Source organism: Mustela erminea, chromosome 12, assembly GCF_009829155.1.
Source record: "Mustela erminea isolate mMusErm1 chromosome 12, mMusErm1.Pri, whole genome shotgun sequence".
In the NCBI taxonomy this organism is placed as follows: domain Eukaryota; kingdom Metazoa; phylum Chordata; class Mammalia; order Carnivora; family Mustelidae; genus Mustela; species Mustela erminea.
Window position 1 is genome coordinate 22,485,542 of NC_045625.1, and position 21,941 is coordinate 22,507,482.

The window sequence follows — 21,941 nt, forward strand, 5'->3', positions numbered from 1 at the left end:
CACTGAGACTGCACGTTCCAGTGTCATCACAGGTATATTTCCTTCCTTCCTTCCCTCTGCTCTTGCCTTCCTCCCTACCTGCCTGCCTGCCTTCTATCCATCCGTCCATCTCACTTATCTGTTATCTCACCTTCCCTCCCTTTCTCTCGCTCGCTGTCTGTCTGTCTCACTTTCTCTCTCCTAATTAAGTTATTAAACACTGCCAGGCCAGTCACTGAAGATACATGGTAAGAGGAGCCTGAGCAGGAGACAAGGAAATGCTCCTGCTTGGAAAATACAGATGCCCCACAAACTCCTTCCTTTTCAGCTGAATTTGAAGCCCTCAGATCCTTCCTGGGGTATATTAACTTAAAACAAAGGGAAGCAGGTGTTACTGCTTGGGTTATGGGAAGAAAGTAGGTCTCTCCTGGTTAATGTTTAACTTTAGTAATGATACTTAAACACACCAAAGGTGCCTTTCCCTCATATCAGATAATCTCTCTGTAAAGTTTCACTTGTATGTTCCTCTTTTTGCCTCAACAGTGATCCAGTCTTGTCTATCTACACTCAGAGCTGTTAACTAGGTGTGTCATTACTTGGCAAAAATCCATGTGTGCCTGCTTCTTGGATCACCCAGAAATCCACTCCAATTTGGGGATTGGATTTCTGGGAATAATCAATAGAGCCATTGTTAATTTTTTTTTTTTAGTCTAATGAAAACCAGGACATTTTCTGAAAAACCTTTGTCCTTTGCTTTGTTTTGAAGAGGACCTCCACATGCAACCTCTCTTTCTACAATGCGTTATTCAGGATAGACTGTGTTTTGCTGCAGAAACAAATGCTCCAATCTCACAACATGAGATTGTTGTGACTCACAAAAAGTCCACGTGTATTTGGGCAAACTTCCCAAATCCCTACAATATCAACAATGGTTTTCCTAATCGCTGTAGCAGGAGAAGACAGTGCCCTCAGTAATGGTCACGTCCCTGCTTTCAGATCACTTCTACTTACATTTCATTGCCCAAAGCAAGTCTCACGGTCCTATCTTCACTTCAGAGATATGAAATCGTCCCATGTGCCTGGAAGGAGGGAAAATTTGGAAGGCACGGGTGAGCAGTACTAATGGCTAGCACGGCAGATGGGGGTCAGACAGATTTCATTCTGAATACAAGGAGTAGCCATGAACAGAGTTACATATGAGACTACAATGATTTAATTTGTAGTTTAACCAGATTACTCTGATCATTCAGAGAGAATGAGTTGAGGGTCACATTAAGAGGCAACACCAGGGGAAAAATGGCCAAGGCAAGTTCAGTGGGAAAGATGCTGTTATTTCAAGCACGAGTAGGAGCCGAAGAGATGGGGGAAAAGTGGGTACATTGCATATGTATTTTGGAGCTAAAGTCATTAGGATTTACTGAAGGAAGAGTAGAGGTTCCGTTTGAGGGATCCTGAGTTTGAGATGTTCGTGAGACACACAGATGCAGATATCAAATGGGCCAGTGGACACCTGAGACCAAAGTTCTGGGCTGGATATGAGTGTAAGTGGCGTGAGCATGTGGAGGTCCTGAAAAGGACGAGGCAAGGCCAGTAGACCTCTACCCAGTGTGGAGAGAAGACAGGGTCCAGAATGAATCCTGAAAATGCATAATTCACTTAATTGAAAAGTCTCTAAGGATTTTTCCAATCGGACACTGAAGAGCAGGACCCTGACTAAGGAGAAAAGGAGAGCCTGGGTGCTGGGAAGTTACAGACCTTGAGAGGCAAGACATGGCAGGGGTCACTCCCCTAACTGTAAGCCTTCCACAAAGCCCTTTTCTAGATCCACATTCCTCTGTCTGAAGTTGCTTTTTCTTGAGCCAGGGTTTAAAAGGCCAGAGGCCAGGGCACCTGCGTGGCTCAGTCATTTAAGTGGCTGCCTCTTGATTTCGGCTCAGGTCGTGGTCTCAGGGTCGTGAGATGGAGCCCTGTGTCAGACTCCACACTCAGAGGGGAGTCTGCTCAAGATTCTCTCTCCCTCTCCCTCTCCCTTTGCCCCTCCTCTGTACCCTCTCAAAAAAATGAATGAATGAATGAATGAATGAAAGGCCAGAGTCCAAGAGGCAATCCCTGAGTGGTAGAACTTTTCAGCCAAGAACACAGGTCAGTGTCACCAAGTTCAGGTCAGAGCCAACTGCCTGTCTGCCGTCGCGGCTGACCGGACAGGGAGGCACCTTTGCCCCAGAGGCCTGGCCTTCCCTGGACTGAGTTGTTCTCATACTCAGGACCGGGCAGGGGCAGTGGTGGTGGCGGGGGGGGGGAGGGGGTTGGAGGGTGGTTGAGGATCAAGTGTTCCCCTCAGAGAGTTTAAAGGGAGAGAGGGCAAGAGCCGTGCTGGTTTGGAGTCCTTCCTCTTCCCACAAGGCTGCTTCTGCCACAAGCACGCCCCCGTTGCTCAATCACACTCGCACTTCTACCAACCCATGGGCTGGCACATGTGCTCGGGCAAAGGGCTCAGCTTAGTCTGGGCTGTCATACCACCCACAGCTCTGATTTCCTCTCTCCTGCGCTGGGCGGGACTGGAGCTAACCTCTTCCCACACTCTCCACGGTGCTAACAGAGGAAGGTTATTGGCCACTAGAGACCAACCCACATCGGGGCTCCCAGCCTTCCGACCACAGCGAGGACACCCCGACGTGCTGCTGCTGATCGGCTTCAGTCTTCCGGGCTCCAGTCTCAGCATTGCCTTTGGGAGACATGACCTTGGCTGAGTTAGAACATGAGGTGATGATAGCTCCTGGGGGCAGGAGCAAGGACAGGAGGGTCCTTGGCATTAGCTGGCAATTCCATGTGTCCCCACTAGGGGGCAGTCTCCCCTCATGCCACCTCAGCCTGATTCCCTAACTTTTCATCCCAGTGCTTCTCAGGCTCCTGGAGATGACAGACTCCCTCTTGTAGCTCCAGCCCACCCACCCCCTACCCATCAGAGTTCCACCTCTCTTTCCTGGGTGCCCCGGTCTCATCTCCTCTCTGCTGGCCCGGCCAGGGCCTGGGCACGCAGGCGGAAACTGTCTCTGGACCCATGACCCACCACCACCTTCGCAAGAGAAGCAGACCCAATCCAACGATGATGTCTCTGGGTTACAAAATTGAAATCCAAGGACAACCAGTCGCACACAACCGACCAGGCACTGGGTTGTCATCAATCAATAATTTCCTCACATTGCTTCCCTGCCTACTGTATGAAAGTCTGTCCCTGAGCTCCTGTTGGTGGGGCACCCCTAAGCACTTTTAGTCTGCAGCTAGCAGATCTGAATAGATTTTTGCTCGAATAAACTCTTTAAATGTTTACTATGTCTCAGTTTCTCTTTCAACACTACTATGCTACACTGCTTCCTTCTGATTCCCTCCCTTCATTTACTTCTACACCATCATAGCTAGGAAATCCTCTTGAAATATTCTGACTTGAAAACTGTGGTGAAATTGGTGCCTCTATCTGGAGGCCAGAGAGAACCCTAAGACTTTTTCAAAATACTCTGCTTCTTTTTTCTTTCTTTCTTTCTTTTTTTTTTTTTTAAAGATTGTATTTATTTATTTGACAGACAGAGATCACAAGTAGGCAGAGAGGCAGGCAGAGAGAGAGATGGGGAAGCAGGCTCCCCGCTGAGCAGAGAGCCCAATGCGGGACTCGATCCCAGGACCCTGAGATCATGACCTGAGCTGAGGGCAGAGGCTTTAACCCACTGAGCCACCCAGGTGCCCCGAAATACTCTGCTTCTTAACACCTAACCCCGTTCCAGCCATCCAGGCATTGGTTATCCCTACTTTGCACGAACATTCCTTTAGGTCTCCTCCTTATTGTTGAGAAAGACCCAACTGACTCCACATCCACATTTTCCATCTGCGCATAAATTCCTGAAGTTGATTTTTTTTTCTGACTGCTGTGATGGCGTGTCTTCCACAGCTTATGAGCAAGACGCTTCCTAGAAACCGTATTCAAGGGAATGAACATTTCATTTCTATTTTATTCCTTGGCTCTGGGTTTGGGGCAGTTGCATTGAGATTTCCCATTCACTTCTGTCTGGGAAGACAATACACTCACTATGTATTTTTAATCCTTTTATCTCCCCTTTGTCTGTTCCTTGATGAATCTACCACCTGGCTGTTTTAATCCACCCCCTGAATTCCTCAAGTCCAGGATCATAACCAAGGCCAGGCAGCATGCCAGCCTCTCAGCCTTGGCCAAGAAATGGAGGAAGGAAGAGAAAAGTTGCTGGCGGCACCTTCTGCGGACCCACACTTCAAGTGTTTTGAAGCCCGAGCTTTCCCTCAGAATCCATGTGAGATGTGATGAGCATATGTTTTCCCAATGCAGGAGCCCCTCTCCTTCACAAGAAGCGTGGTGCTCTCTTGGTTAGAGGGTTCTGAGAGAGCCCATCCCCGCTCCTGCCCCAGCCGTGGACACCCGCCCCTGCCAGGCTGAGGTTCCACTTGCCAGATCCTCCCCCAATACCAGACCCTTGCTCGCTCCTTTTAAGGTTCTGCCCACTGCGCATGTGGCCACACTTGCAATCTGAGGGCTAGGGGAGACTTTCCCCCAGATCCCAGGTTCCTCTCTGCTGAGCTCTTCTACCCCGTGCCGGCAAAATTGTTGGGAAGCCCCCTGACCACCCAAAATTGTTGGGAAGACCCCTGACCACCCAAGGATCACCACCGGTCCCCAAAGGGTGTGTGCATGCAAAGGAGACTTAAAACAAGTGCTCGCTGTGGCAAACCCTGGTGAGTTGGCCCACATGCGAGCAGGGGGGCCCCCTTTGGCCCCTCCAGCCTACGGCATGTACCTGGGTGGGCCCTGTTCTTGAAGACAGTGCTTCCCATCCCCGACTGCACGAGAGAATCATCGGGGGCTTGAAGACTATCCAATTAAATTACAGTCTCCAGACTAGGGCCAAAGCATTGATATTCTATAGTTTACTTTTTAATCAAAGCATAAAACATGTATAATGTGGGAAGTGCACTAATCTTCCGTGTATATCTTAGCGATATACACCATTTTCATAGCTAGATACACACACACACAGCATAGATCAAGATAAACATGTCCAGCATTCTAGAAAATTCCCTTCAGCCTCTTCCAGGTAACCCCAACCACACTTTCCCATTGTCCTGTTTCCATTTTTTTCCCCCGTCATGAATAAAGTCAATATTGTTTGCTGTACATGTCCTTTGGTGACATTTGCTTTCATTTCTCTCTGTTAAATTCTCACCTCCCTCCTTTTTTTTTTTTTTTTTTAACAGACGCCTGTCTAGACCAGCTGGTGTGGAACACGGGCACTTTTTGAAAGCTCCCCCTGGTGATTCTAATGTGTGGTCAGCGTTCAGACCCACTACCTTAGGACCACATGGATTACAAACCAGAGGCTCAAAGTTTCTCACGGGACAGAGGCTTCTCTGTAGGACCAAGCACAGCGCTCAAATCTTCATGTTCCTTCTCCTTTGAGTCTCAGCCTTGTACTTGACTTCCTAAGGAGGGGCAGCAGGGAGGGGGCTGTTCTGTAGCCCATGCTTATTGTATCACACCAGTTGTGTGGGTGAGAACATTCACCCCTGCATCTGGGGCTGTCTAAAAAAGAAAGTTGAGCAGAAGGACCACTGATCCTCTAACCAATACACAGGCCCGACTGTGTTCTGTGCCAGGGGAGAGTTACGTGGGGACTCTGGACTGCCTCGAGAACCCATCTGTGTGTTCTCCATACACGGAACCAGAAACATATTGGTCGCTGGGGGCTGCACGGTTCTGTAATTTCAGGATTCTTCTTGAGATGAGCTAGAAGCCATCCACAGACGAAAGTGAACTCAATGATCACAATGAAAAAATACTTCCGGGCAAGAGTCTGGGGCAGTTCGGGCAAAATGCTCCCGAGAGCACTTTCTGTGGTATTTCTCTAGGGAGGAGGAGTGTGGGCAAAGAGTTATGTTCAGAGTGTTTTAAAACACTTTAACAATTTCAGAGTGATTAACTTTGGAGCGATTGGGGTCACCGCTGGTGCCCCCGCTGAGCACCAAGCGCCATGGCCCGCAGGCCAGCAGCACCAGCTTCACTGGGCACAGGTCGGAGATGGGATCCAGCCCTACCCGGACCTGCCGACCCGGACACTCTGGGGGTGAGGCCACACAGTGTGTCCGAGCAAGTCCTCCATGTGACTCGGATGCCATCTCATGGGTCATGACACAGACTGTCCCCTGCATGCATCCCATGTGCTAGATTTCTTCTTCTAGATTTAAGCAAAAAAAGATCCCTGGTCCGTGTTCCAAGCACTGGTATAGAGACGCTGGAGAACTGCTTACTGGTTTGGGAGAGACTGGGCCACCATGACAAGCTTGCTTACCCACTTCTGGTCCCCTTTTCCTACTCTGGGCTAAAGAGGGGCAGGGAAGAAAAGTGTCCCTTGGAAGCCACCTAGGAAGGGAGCAGAGCCCCCTCCCCTTTTTTTCTAATTGGCTCCTTGCGGAGTCAAGCCAGCCAGTGAAGCTTGGGAGAGGCCACCGTAGAAGGTTACGTGGCAGGTTACCACATGAGGAGTCTGCAGACGGACAGAGAACACACCGTTTCCAGGTACCGAGCAGTTTCTGCATACCAGGCTCTGTGCTACGACAAGAGCCAGGGACGTAGGAATGTCACACGCTTTGTTCTTCAGGAGAGTAAGTAAAGCTCCAACACATTGCACAGGCACACCTTGTGGGCTATAGTCATACATCTGAATCATAAACCACAAACAGTGGTGCACACAGAAATGGGGTCAGAGAAAGAGGGTGCAGTCTAAGCCAGAAATTCACTTTCTAAGCAACACTCAACTCAGCGAACCTGAGAAATTTTGGCTCTCCCGATTCTTAACACCACACCCTTCTCCAGTGAATTTATACTATGGTAATGATGACCAGAAACCCGAAGAATTAAAATGCCAACACCAAATCTTACCTAACCGCTCCGGTCTGTACTGTTTGTTCTCGTTTTAATATATTATTTAGTTTTATTAAAAACAAAATCCAGGGGTGCCTGGGTGGCTCAGGGGTTCAAGCCTCTGCCTTCAGCTCAGATCATGATCTCAGGGTCCTGGAATTGAGACCCGCATCGGGCTCTCTACATAGCAGGGAGCCTGCTTCCTCCTCTCTCTCTGCCTGCCTCTCTGCCTACTTGTGATCTCTCTCTCTCTCTCTCTGACAAATAAATAAAAACAAACAAAAAACCCCCACAAAATCAAAAACAAACTAACAAATCCATGGTCATGGATGAAATTCACACCTGGGCTTGTAGCATTTCTGATCACTCACAGAAATAGGAAGCACTCCAGCCGCGAAGTCACAAAAACATCTTTTCGGTTGAGAACTTACTACATTCTGTCCAGTGTCATTTAAAAAAGAAAAGATTTCTGCTTTCATTCAAAGGGAAAACTTCTTCCTCTGTAGCTCTGTCCGCAGGGGGAAGGTGGGAAGCTCAGCTAGGGCTGGGCTAGGGCTCACCTACCTGGAGCTTCTCCTTCTCATCCTGAGTTCCTTGGAGAGGTTTCTATCTTCTTCAGGGCGGGGGAGTAGGCGGTGGCTGGGAGGGAGGGAGGTGAGGTAAGACCTTACTCGACTACCACCACCCGGAGATGGGCAGGGAAGGAGCGAGAGCCAACACTTTCCCTTTCTTGGTTTTGGAGACCCACCTTCTCCTCGCTGGGATGTTCCTTTGACAGGGGAGGGAGGATGTACCCCGCTCCAAATGGCTGCTGTTCTGCGCACAGGGTGAAGCTCCAGCTTCTCTCTGCTGTTGCTCAGCCCCTCTCTGGGCAGCCCTACGCGCAGGATCTAAGGAAACCTCGCACCTCTTGAGTGAGCGACCTACCTCTGCTCCACAGCATGGCTGCATCACGCTTCGGGCCCGTGGATTCTAGGGAGGAGCTCTAATGCCCACAGCCAGCTCTCTTTCCTACGTTGTTAGGAAGCTGACCACTTCCCCATTTCCTTGATCTTCAGAGAACACACCCCAAGCTCCTTGAGGGTCCCTAAAATCCCTTTCCGTCAGCTAGTGGAGAGGCAGACCCCCCGGGCCCCCTCTGTGGGGGTGGGGCTCTGAACTCACTCAACTTTCTCTCCAACAACCCTCTGCTAATCCCAGACTCCTGACACGGAAGCGGTTGGAAGTTATGGATGGGATTAAACCAGATTTTCAAGAGTTTCCTCAAACCCACTCCTAGGTATGTGCCCCAAAGAACCGAAACCGGGGACTCACGTAAGTACATGACTATGTCTGTTCACAGCAGCACTCCTCAAAGGAGCCGAAAGCTGGGAAGAGCTCCAGTGGCCACCAGTGGATGGATGGATAGATAGAATGTGGTCTGTCCACATAGTGGAAATACCACTCAGGCTTAAGACAGCAAGAAGCTCTAACACCTGCTATAAACGGGACAAACCTAGAAACCATTACGTTAAGTGAAAGAAGCCAGATCCAAAGGGTCACACACTGTATGATTTTATCTACACAAAATGTCCATAACTGGCCAATTCACAGAGATAGCAATTAGATGTGTGGTTGCGAGGAGCTGGGGGAGGGATACTGAGGAGTGACTGTTCACGGATGATGGGACTTCTGTTGGGGAGGATGGAAACGTTTCGGAACTAATAGAGACGATGAAATGGTTCAACATTGGGAATGGACTAAGCATCCTGACTTGTTCACTTTAAAAATGATTAATTGTATGTTATGCGAATTTCACCTCAGGAAATTATAATCTCTTTAAAGTCATGTACGCTTCCCCAGCAAACCGTCTGGTTCCATCTTGGCCATCTCTGAGCCCATCCCTCTGGTCTCACGCACGCGGCTCTGTTCTGGTGCTTGTCTCTTTTCACACCTGCCTTCCTCCTGGGAGAGCTGCTCTCTGGTGTCCCCTCTCTCTTCCCTGCAGGTGACAGATTCCCTGCAGGATACCCTTTGTGCTGCCTCACACACAGGTTGGGCAGAGCACTTGAATTCTCTTTAGTCATATTCATGGAACCCAGGGAGTTACAACCGAGAGCCCTCATTAGGCCCCCGTGTCATGAGCTTTTCCCTTTCCAGGTCCCCAGGCTGATTGTCAAGGACCAAGTGCCCTGAGCAAGCAGAGGGTTTAGGTGACATTAAGAATAGATGATGAGGATGCATCGAAAAGATAATGTGTGTTAATTACATGTTCATTACTTCAAATGTTCTGTGGCTGCAAGGACTCAAGTTTTGAACGTTTTATGCTCAGGCAGCCTTGTCCCAGGGAGAGTGCAATGTGGGAGAGAGACACACATCAGAGGGGTCTGAAATTCTTAGGGACAGTCTTCTTGGTTTACCCTTTGCTGAGTCTCCCAGGTCCCACCTCACCACTAGTGCACATGCAAAGAGCCTGAGCACTAGGAGCCCCGTCTACTTGCAGTGGACATCTCTTAGAGTGAGCTGGTCCTTAGGCACAACACAGTTACGTGGTCAACCTTAAAGGGTCAAAACACCCCGTGCTCCACAGTCGTATCTCTGTGAGCATTATTCTTTGTGTTAAAAGACAAGGGAGATTCTGATGAGTCCGGAGAACTTTCTAGTTCTCTGTTCCTCTCATCTGTCCTTGTCACTATTTGTCACCCCAAAGGTTGTGCTGTCATAACTCTGGAAAAAGCTACGCTACACGTGGACCATGGACTGGGAGAGGCTACACCACCCTAATCACGTTTTTAATAGCTTATTCCTTTTGGCTGCCTTTGGGTTGTTCCCTTAACAGCTTCTGTGGCGGCAATGGAAATTCTAGAAATAGTTAGTCCTCATCTCTAGAAGTCAGTCTACAGTCTGTCTCAATGCCACCGAGAAGCCAGGGAATGGCCACACCCATGTTTTCAGCAAGTGGCTTGGCTGCATCTCACTATTTCCTAAAGCTGGACCATACCTATGACCGCAGGCCCTGGGGGTGATGGAGGAACAGGATGAGAAAGAAGCCAACTTAAATAAGTCTGCCCTCAGACCTTCACTGCTCCCCTTGGACTGTCATGTGAGAGAGAAATAAACTATGTTCCTTCAGACACTGACTTAATTTTGGGGTCTCTTCATCGACAGTCTAGCTTCACCTCGCCCAGTCCAGAAGCAGACATCTAGAACTAGAGTGTTTCTTCAGAGAGAGAGAGAGAGAGGGAGAGTGTGTGTGTGTGTGTGTGTGTGTGTGTATGTGTGTACACGGAGACAGCAGGAGCCAAGGAAAACATGCTGTAGGCAAGAGAGAGCTGGCAATCACGTCTGTGGCCCACCAGAACATATGCAGGACTCCGTAGGCACTTGTGATAATAAAGACGGCAAACCATGGTGCCTCGTTGGAAAGAACCAGAATTTCAGCATGCGTTGGCTCTTTGTGACAATAGTGGCTTTTAGTGGACCGTCAGTGCAACCGCCCCCCTCCAATTGCCCTGACTTGCACGACACCCCCAATTGCCAGCCCCCAGTAGTGCCATCTCCCTCTTGGCACTGGTCTGCGCTCAGCGCAGGCTCTACCGGTCTGACAGAAAGCAGAGCTGGCCCAGGACCAAGACGGGAGGTTTGTTTGCTGTTCAATCAAGTCTTCGAGAAGGAAAGTTGGGGAGGCAGGAGCACAGGCTGTGGCCGGGAGGATGGCCTGGATTTGAATCCTCCTTCCACCCCTAGACTTGTCACGGGCACCAAGTTATTCAGACGCCCCGAGGGTGGGTTTTCTCCTTTGTAAGATGGAGACGATACTATAGTAGGAACCTCAAAGGAGTATTGCCAGGAATGGAGCGAAGGAACCCACCAGCGCTGGCTCTTGGAAGGGCTCAGGTAGAGGCCTGCTGCCCTCTGCTGGCGGCGGTCGGCTTTCCGCCGACATGTGAGTGTAAGTAAAAGGGCCACATTGGGCCTCCGCATAGCATTGCACACGTGGTGGCTTCCATTTTGGTGTTTTTGGGGTAGCTCCGTGTCAGATCTCAAAGGATTCCTGTCTTGTGTTCAGAGTGGGAAAATGTCCTGACTCCCCCGGGGAAGGCTCGCGGCTGGGGAGGCGGCTTTCGCCCTAGAGACCATCGCCACCTAGTGGCCACACTTCGTGCTTGCAGGCAAAGGAGAACCCCCAAAAGTGAGAAACTCCACCCTTCCCGGAGGCGACTGAACCGCCCTCCTGTTCTTGCAGGAAGTTCCTTCTTCAGTGTCTCCTGGTAGGTTCCTAGCGCCCTTTGACCCTCCCCTGATGAGTTCTGGAACATATGTGGCTTCTCCTAAACATCTTTTCATTTGGATCGTTCTCTCTCTCGCCCAGGAGAATACTACAGTTACATAGTTCCCACACTAAGGGGAAAACTTTAAAGCATGCTAAGAGTGTGAGACCTGCACAGGATGGCCCCACTTAACAGGCAGGTGTGGACACAGTGCCCGACTTTGGAGCAGCTTTGTCCCCACATTCCTTATGCAAAGAGCTCCCCCAATCCCAGTGAAAACCATCCCGACAACCCCCGTTTTCGTTTGTTCTTATATGTGCAGCGTTGGACACATAGTAGGCGCTCAGTAAGGATTTGCCGACGGAAGGCAGGCCTTTCCTTTCCAGGAAGTAAACTCCGAGCTCACCGGCCCCCAACATTTCTATCCATTCTGCACAGCAACTCTAGAAGTCAGAAATCCAATCTAGAATAAGCAAATGGTCAAAGGTTCTGCTGAAAAAGTGGTGAGTCCCAACTCTGAGGTCCCTGTCTGATCCCAGAGGTTTGTCAGACACTGACAATGGCCGTGGAAATACTATATGTCCAAGGCCATGGTTCACAACACGGGCTCTTTTGTGTCATGTATGTGGTCTTCCCAGCACCCTCTGCCCCGCGCCACAGCCCCTGGTGACAGGAGTGAGCACTAGACCTAGGCTGGGTGGTTTTGCTCTCTGGGACGTATCACGATCATCCAAAGAGATGGTCAGAGTCCTGAGCCCCTGATTGCTACCTGCCGTGACCGGTTCAGAACATTCACGCAGGGGCACCTGGGTGGCTCAGTGGGTTAAGCCGATGCCTTCAGCTCAGGTCATGATCTCAGGGTCCTGGGATCAAGTCTAGCATCAGGCTCTCTGCTCAGCGGGGAGCCTGCTTCCCCCCCTCTCTCTCTGCCTGCTTTTCTGCCTACTTGTGATCTCTCTCTGTCAAATAAAATCTTTAAAAAAAAAAAAAAACACATTCAGGCAAATGATGGCTCTGTTAATGGGGCTTTAGCTCCAGACCTCTAGGTTATCCCATTTTCTGATCTCCACCAATTATTCAATATTCAGGGATTTTGCAAAACAGTTGTTAAACCATCGGCATCTTGCAATCAGCCGCTGTAGGAATATTTATACCACAGAAATTAGCAAACGCTTCTAATGATCATGGCTTCATCTCCCAGAAATAACCCTGTGTCCATTTGGGCCCCTTCTCAGTGGGCAGCTAATAGAAGCTAGAACATGCCTCCCTTGTAGCTTTTGCATTCCTCAGTTCACCCAAAAGCTTGAACAGCTGGGCCTGCTGTCAGCCAGAGGAGGTTGGAAGAGAGGAGACCTGAGACAAAGCCCCTCCCTCAGCCCCCAACACTGCCCTCTGCCTCCTGGGACCCATGAGATGGGCGGGTTCAGCCCCTCAAGGCCTTTTATTCATTACATTTTGAGGTTGCCCTCAAGAACTTTCTGGATAGAGTCAGGCCCTGAGGCAAACACATTTCTCCACTGGCTAGCAATTCTCAATCTTGGCTGCAAGTTAGAAACACCTGGGGAGCTGCTAAGACACACCCACGTTCACAGCCATGTCTGAGCCCAGTGAAGACAAAATACCAGAATATCTGAGAATGAGGCCCAAGTGCCGGTATCTTAAAAGCAAACTCCTGGGGACCCTGTGTGGGTGCGGCCAAAAAGGGAGCCACAGCCCTGGGCAGTGCTGCTCAAGCTTGCCGCAGGTTAGTCTCCTGGGGTGCTTTTTAATCGCCAGCCCAGGCCAACTGAACCCAAACTTTTAAAGCTCTCCAGGTGATTCAGATGGAGTCAGAAATTGAGAAGTGCTGCTTTAGACCAAATAAGGATAATAAGGAATGCCTTTTATTTTGTATCTCATCTCAAATTATGCAGCCATGTTAATTAAAAACAAAATAAAACAGGGCGCCTGGGTGGCTCAGTGGGTTAGGCCGCTGCCTTCGGCTCGGGTCATGATCTCGATCTTCGGATCGAGTCCCGCATTGGGCTCTCTGCTCAGCGGGGGGCCTGCTTCCCTCTCTCTCTCTCTCTCTGCCTGCCTCTCCATCTACTTGTGATTTCTCTCTGTTAAATAAATAAATAAAATCTTAAAAAAAATTATTAAAAAACAAAACAAAACCCCCAAAAACAAAACAAAAAAACCTTACAGGGTCCTGATGTTGCTACCCCCCCCAAAATAAAAACTCCCAAAGGTCAAATGAATCCCTTGTTCTTACCCTGAAATCAGAGTCTGAATGTACCTAGATATTCCGCTCTCCTGACACTTTCTTTTTAATTTGCTCAACCCCTTCAAGGGGGGGGGGTCTTCTGCAGAGTCTGAATGGAATCGACGCCCTAGTTCACCAAGACCCACAAAGCATTGAGTTGGCGTGTTGGGTAAAGGCACAACCTCCCCCCCAGTATTCAAAACAACCTGGGACCACATGTGACGGTATCTGCAGCTTTATAAATCAGGCGTCCGTTCCCCCGTTTTCAAACATTAAGTGGTACGCCCAGACCCTACTCATTACTTACTCTAGGTCGGTGATTCTCAGACTGGGGTTCCTTGACCAGCCACGACATGTCCAGGCAACAGGTTAGAAAATTCTTAGGCGGCGTACGCCAGACCTACTGAATCAGAAGCCCTGGATACGAGGCCCCAGTCTGTGTTTAACAAGCCCTCCAGGTGTCAGAGGTATTTGCTGAAGCAGGAGAAGCCACGCTCCGCAGAGGCACATCACTGCTAGGAGCTGAGAACCACCGCGGACACAGAATGTGGTCTCAGTGGGTAGGCGGAGACTAACCAAACCAACAGGGGAAACAGAGATTTGCCACTTTACTCTTCTGGGGGTGCCCACACAGGCATCCTAGGTTTTCAGAGCCCACCACCTGTGAACTGAGAACAAAGCAGATGGATAATTCTCCCATCAAGTTGAACGGATGCTGAGAATACTAAATACTAGATCATGGCAGAATTTAAAATAAAAAAAAATCTTTATTACGCATTTTTCTTACTCTGAAAGAAAACATCTGAATGCTAGGGCAACATTTTGAAATTGCTACTGTGCCATCTCCGGGGATTTTCGGAGGCTCCGTTCTTTGCCTTTGTGTCTTCTTAGACCTGTCAAACCTTTTCAAGTCTCCCTCTGAATTCCCTATTTGTTCTCTGTGTTCCCTGCAGCCTAGTTTTAAACTTTGTGGGGGTTCTGTGCAGGGAGGGACATAAGCACCACACTTTTTTGTGACACAGGCATCCCATAATGAACATGAGCAATGCTCAGAGGTAACTTCGTGGCCTCATGTGTCCCCCAGTGATTGTCTCTTTGACAGCCGGTAAGTACAGGGGAGATCAAAGTGGCGTAGGGACAGGTGGTCTCGCTCAGAGAGCAAAAAGCCTGCACGCCCACCATCTACCCATTAGTGGTTTTAATGCCTCCCATTGGTTTTGGTAAGAGCCTCCTCAGTGAGACTCCATCTTCTTTCTACCTGGACTATCCTAGACTTTGCCTCCCATTCTGAGTGCCTGTCCTGTGTACCTTGACACCCCTGGCTTTGCCCAGCACTCTGGTATTAGGAGTGACAGAGGCAAAGAGGACCAGGACACTGAATCCAGAGCTGATCACAACTTCGCTGTCTCAGAAGGTTGGAAGAAGTCATATACACCGGGAGAGATGGAGGAAGAAACTCCAAGGAGAGGGGTGGGGTGGTGCAGGGCGTAGGGGCGAGGGGGAGGAGCAGGAGACACAAGGTCTGGGGCGTGAGTCATTGTGAGGGGCTGGATAGTGAACAGAGCAGCCGGGGGTGGGAAGACAGGAGGAAATTTGGAGAGGAAGCTTTCTGATGAACCTGCAATCTTCGTATGCTCTTCAAAGTCTGAAATTCTCTGTTCTTCGGAGGGGAGCCCAATACAGGTGCTGGAAATGTAGTAAGAACAATTAGAGCCCGAGAGCCAATGGGAAGCTTGAGTTTTACCAATTGTCCTGCTGTTTGCCCAGCCATCCCTTTGACCTTGTGCGTCTGCCTACCCGATCTGGAGGCCCTGTACATTCCTGGGGTCCCAACAGAGGTTTCGAGGCTCTAGCTGGGGCAGCCATAGACAGCATCACATAAAAGGGACTGGGACAGCCTGTTACAGGGACGCCCCACCAGCTAGCATTGCTTTTTCTGTTCCCAATGTGCAAGACGCAGGTGCTGCTGCACGGAAGTCAAGGCCAAGGGTGCGGGCGTGTCACCGCGTGGCAGACCTGGCCTCCGACCTCCCCCCACCCCCAGTCAAACAAGCAGCCATGGGTTATAAAAACACAGCACACACTGGGTTTTAATGAGAAAATAATTGTATACTTGCATTGAATGCCTCACAATCACTATAAAACCGAAGCAGGATAATAACATTTAAGTGGTTAACATACACAGGAGAGCCAGATACAGAGTATAATTTTCAAACACAGTATTGCTGCTTTCCCCACTCTCCTCCTCAAAAAAAAAAAAAAAAAAGTCATTTGGGTCCAGGGCAACACAAAATCAATATTGGCAGCTCACTCACTGAATGCTTAAAATTCAGGAAATTGGTTCTGTCACTAAAACTGGATATAGTCACCATCTCTAAACACTTAGGCTATTTTTTTTTCAATACATAGTTTAATTACATCCATTCTTTAGTTGGAAAAATGTTTAATTGTCTTCAAAGAGTCGACACTGTTGTAGTGTTTCTTGTTATGCTTTATATGTGTGTGTGTGTGTGTATTGTGTGTCTATGTGGACACTGATCTATATACTGCTTATATGTCATCGTCTAGGGTAGGCAGCATGCAGAGGTGTGAAGAGGCAAGGAAACTGCGTTGTGTCGACTAAGTGGGACACAGCCTCGCCTCCTACCACTGACAGACCCTGTTTCCATAATTTCTGGATGAGAAAGCCAAGGCGTGTCAGTAGTTCATCAGCCCCCGAGGAAGGTGAACATCTATAAACACTGTGGAAAGGAACACTTTCAGGAAAGCTTTTAACATCTACAGAATCTAAACATTTGTTATAGTTGAGATTAACAAGCTTGCGTGCTATTTGGGGGCAGGGACGAGCATCAGAGGCTGATTTTCGGGGCAAGCCTCTTCCTCTTCATGGATTACGCAGGAATGACTCTCCTCCAGGGGTCTGCTGCATCTTCAGAAGGTTCAAGGGGTTCATTTGGGATCCCAGAGCCTAGCAGGGTGCGATGTACAAAGCCCCGTATTTTCTGAAGGAGTAAAAAACTCAAGAGCTCAGAGAAAATCTGGCTCTTCCAAGGGAACTGTAATTTACATTTTCATAGGATCGGGAGTAAGTGAAGCAAGGAAATTGCCATCAGTCATCAGAAGGCAGCAGAGGGACAAGCAAAGGCTGGAGATGTAGGGGCCGTAGGTAAGCAGCTTTGGGACTACGGGAGGGTCACGGAAACTCTGCATTTGTTGCCTTATCGACGCACGGAGCACGCACCCAGGGACTTGGCTCTAGAACTCTGCACAACGTGATTCATGCTTCTGGTTCAATCAGCCGGAGTCAGCGGCCAACTGGTCTGCCTCTAGAGCGATTCCATTAATTGTGTGACCTCCTAAGCTTTCAATCCGCAGCAAATTCTCTTTTTCAAATGTAGGTTTTAAAGTGGGTGCGTACAGAGCTTCCATCAAAACTGAACAAAAACCTGCAGGTCAGTCCTGAGGGCGGTTTCCTCTTATGAAAGACGATGTTTGTCTCTATCACGTCTGGATCACTACCAGAGGCAGAGTCAGTCCAGAAAGCATGAAGCATGTTCTGTTTTTGGTGCTCCGCCTAGACCCACTTCACTCACTGGCCATCCTAGCTACCGCTGTGCCCCCGGGGCCCCACGAAGGTCTTGTCCCAGCTGTTTTCAGTCCTGTGCCTGCTGCGGGAAGGCTGGAAATCCTCAGGCAAAGCAGCCTTCCTGGGTTCCCCCCATTCCACCCGTCAGGACTCCCCACCTAACACAGACCTTATTTTCCTGGGCACGTCTGTCTCCACGCCAGGCTCCCCAACTTGAAAAAGAATTCCTTGCCGTAGGGATCTTTGTTGTGTTCCCGGTGGCCAGCACGTTTGGCTGAGTATCCTTTCAGAATATTCAGGACAAAAAACCATATAAAGATGGTGCCCGCCCCCCATCTCTAGAGTTTGGCTTCAAATAGCAGTTTCCCTTGGCAGTTTGAAGGATCCTTGTGAGGTATCAGACAGGTGCATTTTTACTTAATGCCCGCTGCTGGTCTGCGAATAAACCTTCCCCCCTAAAGTCAACACTAGTCTATTAAGAGAAGCAAAGATAACGTGCCTAACATCTACATACACACTGTTGTGGCATCGCTACCTATCAGAGTAACATAGCAGAGCTTATGACATAACAATATAAAAACAAAAAAGAATTTTAGTGAGGTCTGGCTTAATTATTGCTTTTTTTAAAACCACAGTTTTGAAAGAAATAGGAAGAAGAAGAAAAAAAAAAAGGCTGGTCTTTTTTTTTTCTCATGGCCAGAATTAAAAATGTTTCTCATCCAGAAATTTAGGGCACCCAATTATGGGATACCCTTTTCATATTGCTTTAAATGACAGAGAGCAAAGCTGGCGTCCTCCACAGTGTACTAAGCTATGAATACAAAGCATGAGAATAAATACGGTACTTTTCTCAATGTCAAATTACAAAACCGCTCCCAACATTTCAATGGCGACTCCTGCAAATACCAGGTTAGGTCAATTTAATATTACAAATACTGTATCCGGTCGGTGCCTCTATATCCCTTCTCATAAAAAAAGAAATTCTCACTCACTCCCGACACTGGCAAACAGCTTTGGAGGAAATCACTGTACACCCTTGTCCCAAGATCATTCTGGAACTTTCATTCTTGTACACACCCTTGACCCAAACACACCAAGGCACACACACGCTCACACACACACACATACGTGTACACACACAACCCTCTTTAGGAACTGTAGCCGATTCCAAGCCTGCACTTAAAATTTCTATTCTATATTTTTCTCTTGATCATCCTGAAAAACGCTGGTTGCTCAGCAAAAATAGTATCTTTTACTTCCTTGTTTTCCCACTTCCTCCCTCCCTGTTTCTCTGTCTACCTTCATGACCTTTTCTTTAATGTCTCCTTTCTGACTGATCCAAAATAATCTATCATTCTTCCTCCCAAGGTCCAGTTTATAATATAAAATATAGCTATAAACACCTATTTATTTCCTGTCCCCTGCCTCAGGCAGAGTTTGCCCTTTTTCAATGATTGCCACTCCAACAATATCCCTACCATCTTGAGCCAAGCTGTTGAATGTGTACAGGTTTTTCATACATGGATACGCTCCCCCCATCCCATCATAAAAATAGTTGTTGCCCACTAAATAGAGCTTTCGTGCGAAGAGAAACATAATTGTGAAAATGTGTTCTCATGAACAGCAAATTAGTCAATACTCAAACCAGACGAGATCCTAAAGCTAAAACAATCCATTTGGTTTGGCTTTCTCCCTCCTTCTCAACCCCTTCATGTAGAATAGATTGTGTTTGCAAGATGAAGAAACACTGTCTCCAAAAGGTGGATTTTAGGTATTGCCATCATTGATTGCTCCCAATTAAAAACAACTAAATGGAAGAGAAATGGAATCCTAATGGTCTCTTCCGGGCAGATAGAGAGAAAATTGCATTTTGTTTTATGGCTGCTGGAGTAAACGGAGTTATCCCAACACCTGGGATGACGTGAGTGAAGGTGGGAAGCCGGTGTAGGAAGTACCCCAGGCCCTGTGGCTTGCACCGGCGTGGGCTCTACTGCTCTACGTGGCCAGTGTTACCAATGTTTGTCCTCATCACCCAGAAACGCTGGTCTTAGTTCTGCCCGTGGCAGCCGTGTTGACTCGTTACTGCTTTGTCCTTGTGAGTCGAAGGACTGGTCCAAATCCAGGTGATTCTTTAAGTCTTTAAAAAAAAAAAAAATCCTCTCTCTTTTGACTCCTGGGTGTTTCTAGGGTTTGATGGGTGGGCTTCTTTTCACTTGATTTTTCATCATTGGTCATTGCAGCTTCTGGTCTACATAAGGATTGTGGAGTTTGTTCGCACTTTAATAAATATTCCATTAAAATGCTTTGATGTGTGGATTTCTTGGTTTCTTGGGAACCCAAGCACCAAAGAAGCTTCTGGGTGGAAGGAAGTTTGTTATTCATTGTCCTCTTCCTCCTGGTTGGCATAAATCCCTGCCTCCCAGCGCAAGGCCAGGGCGCTCTTTCTTCGATTAACCCGCGTGGCCTCAAGGACCTGAAGAGAGAAGGAAAAAAAAAATGAATCAGAGATCATGGATGTTCACTATGTACACAAACCAGCTTCTCCGTTTCTTTTGTTCTTTCCCTCTCAACAGCATCCAAGAAAGGGAAAGTAATAGTGTCTGGTATGGCCAGGACGTAGAAGAGACATGGGAAATGAAGACCGATGGATGTGCTGGATATGCATTCATTTCATTGCCAAATTTCATTTGCTATTTGACCCATAAGTTTTCAATATAAAAAGATTTAATTTCCCTGAAATGTTTTGCATGTCCATCTTTTTCTTTCAAATTTTTATTTAAATTCTGGTGGGTGAACATAGAGTGTCGTATTGGTTTCAAGAGCAGAATTTAGTGATTCAATACTTACATATAACGCCCAGAGCTCATCACAAGTCTGGACATGTTTTTGAACTAGACTTGACTCTGCGTTGTGTTTCGCTAACACAGTGGTTCTCTACATGTTAACCGATCAGTGCTGTCTGATGGAAATGTTCCGGATCTGTGTCATCAACATGGTAACCACTGAGCTACATGACTGTGGAGCACTTGGAATAAGACCAGTGTGGCTGCGAAACTAAAAATTTAATTTTAATTCATTTTAATATCCTCACAGACCTTGTGACTACCATATTGGACAGCACAGGTTATCAGTTGTCTCAGTCTCTTTGTAAACAAGCAAACCAGAAAATAATCCCAAACAGCTGGGCCAGTGTGAATTCCATCCGTCAAACTTTGTGGACATACATAAGCCGTGATCATATTTATATCATGAAAGTCTATTTTGGTAGAACTCAACTTCCAACAGAAACTAAGTGAAAAGAAAAAAAGCTTCCCAGGCCAATTAAAGCAACCTGAGCATAGTGATGCAACATCAGGACCCAGGTGCTAATCAATGAAATCCAAGGTCACAAAATCAAGGATAGGTAGGCTCACCACCATCAGGGCAAGGCCTCCCTCCCTCCAGTTCACCCGAGTATTCTGTGGACTCCAGAGGGAAAACTTCATTCAGGCTGTTCCAGCTTTGGTTTGATGGAGATGAGATCCAGATGGATGACATTCAGGTGGCCAACATATGAGAAATGACTCGATTTCATGACTCCGCACCACAAGCAAGCCCATGCGTGCCAACCACTTAAATTACGGTGGCATTAGCTTAGGACATGCAGGTTCTGACATTAAAGTCTAGCAGAGCCAGCACTGTTTGATGATCCGAACTGCAGTGAAGGCTTTGCTGATTCTAAGAACAATCATTTTGGCAAGGGACAGAAAGGCGGGCAACTCCAGAGCAGCAGGGAGATGCAAGCTGCAGGCAGTCTTGAGCACGAGCAAGTTCTAGGGAGATTCACGACTTGGGGGTCCATCTCAACCTGCTTCTTTGGACAGTGACAAATAGATGGACTTCCCAGACCCACCATGAGCTTTCCTCTGGGAAGCCTTCCCCAGGCTCCCCAGTGGGGACAGCTGGACCTACCATGTAGGACGCACTTAGCCATGTCTCCTAAAAGAATGTTCATCGTTAAGCAATAAGCCATGTCGCAGGGTCTTGTGTGTAAGCATACTACGGTCACTTATTCAATATCTAAGAATAAGAGACTGGTAGAGGCAAAGAAGTGTAGTTTAGTAGAGAATTGTCTAGAAGGTCAGCGTGTGGTAACACGGTACTGAGAGAGGGTACTGGACTGGATCAGGAAGTCCTCACTTTCTTTCCAGTTCCGTCTGGAACACGGTATTGTTCATGGCATCTCGTGTCTCAAGTTTCTTCATCTGCAAGATGGAGACAGCACCTGCCCTGGGTCGCAGGCGTTCTCCGGAGACAGTGCTGACTCTGAAGCCCAGGCATGTCTAGATTTAAATCCTAATGACTATGTGACCTTAGAAAAGTCATCTATCCCTGGGCCTTAGTTCTCTTAGGTGTGAAATGGGAATCCTAAAAGCTATAGTACAGAGCTGGCCGAAGGAATAAATGATACAATGTACGTACGGCCTAGTTCCCTGTGCTCTGCAACTTTGTGAACTGTAACGATTTCCATCATTATTGGAAGGGGGTTGTAAATGATGAAGTGTTCAGATGTAAGGCATTTTTATAAGGAGCACTACACCATTTACTGTCTCCAGGTAATCCAAGGCTTCTGGTGAGGACTGGCTCAGGGCTGAAGGCATCCCACAATGGCCTTTTGAAGATTTAAAGGCCAAGCTCCTGGAGAAGGTATCTAAATGAGCATTTATTCCATAATTAATTCAGAAGACAGTAATGTCGTATGTGCCTATGTGGATGTGGAGCTGATGCCCTTGGCCGCTGTGCCACACTGCGGCTCAGTGTCCACAAGGAGTCTGTCCAAAGAAGCAACAGAAAGAACAATACTCCTCCACAGGGATGGAGAGGGGAAAACATTAAAAAATTTGAAAATAATAATAAAAAGTCTGATTTAAAGGTATATCATTTTCACAAATTCAGATTTAG

At 47.9% G+C, this 21,941-nt stretch overlaps 1 protein-coding gene and 1 long non-coding RNA gene across 12 annotated transcripts in view; both read right to left on the reverse strand.

Moving 5' to 3' along the window:
• Positions 1 to 674: 674 nt before the first annotated feature.
• Positions 675 to 8,052, reverse strand: LOC116570434. Its single transcript, XR_004277428.1, has 2 exons — positions 7,484 to 8,052; positions 675 to 1,058 (listed from the first exon to the last, which is right to left on the reverse strand). It is a non-coding gene; the product is annotated as an uncharacterized LOC116570434 (long non-coding RNA).
• Positions 8,053 to 17,679: 9,627 nt separating this feature from the next.
• PALM2AKAP2 (PALM2 and AKAP2 fusion) overlaps positions 17,680 to 21,941 on the reverse strand; it is a 481,551-nt gene continuing 477,289 nt past the window's right edge. For 10 of the 11 annotated variants that reach the window (XM_032306714.1, XM_032306709.1, XM_032306711.1 and 7 more), the window contains one exon: positions 17,680 to 19,473. In XM_032306714.1, the coding sequence (XP_032162605.1) occupies positions 19,375 to 19,473 (99 nt within the window). In that variant the 3' untranslated portion in view covers positions 17,680 to 19,374. The remainder of the gene's footprint in view (positions 19,474 to 21,941) is intronic. The other variant, XM_032306713.1, reaches the window with a different exon arrangement.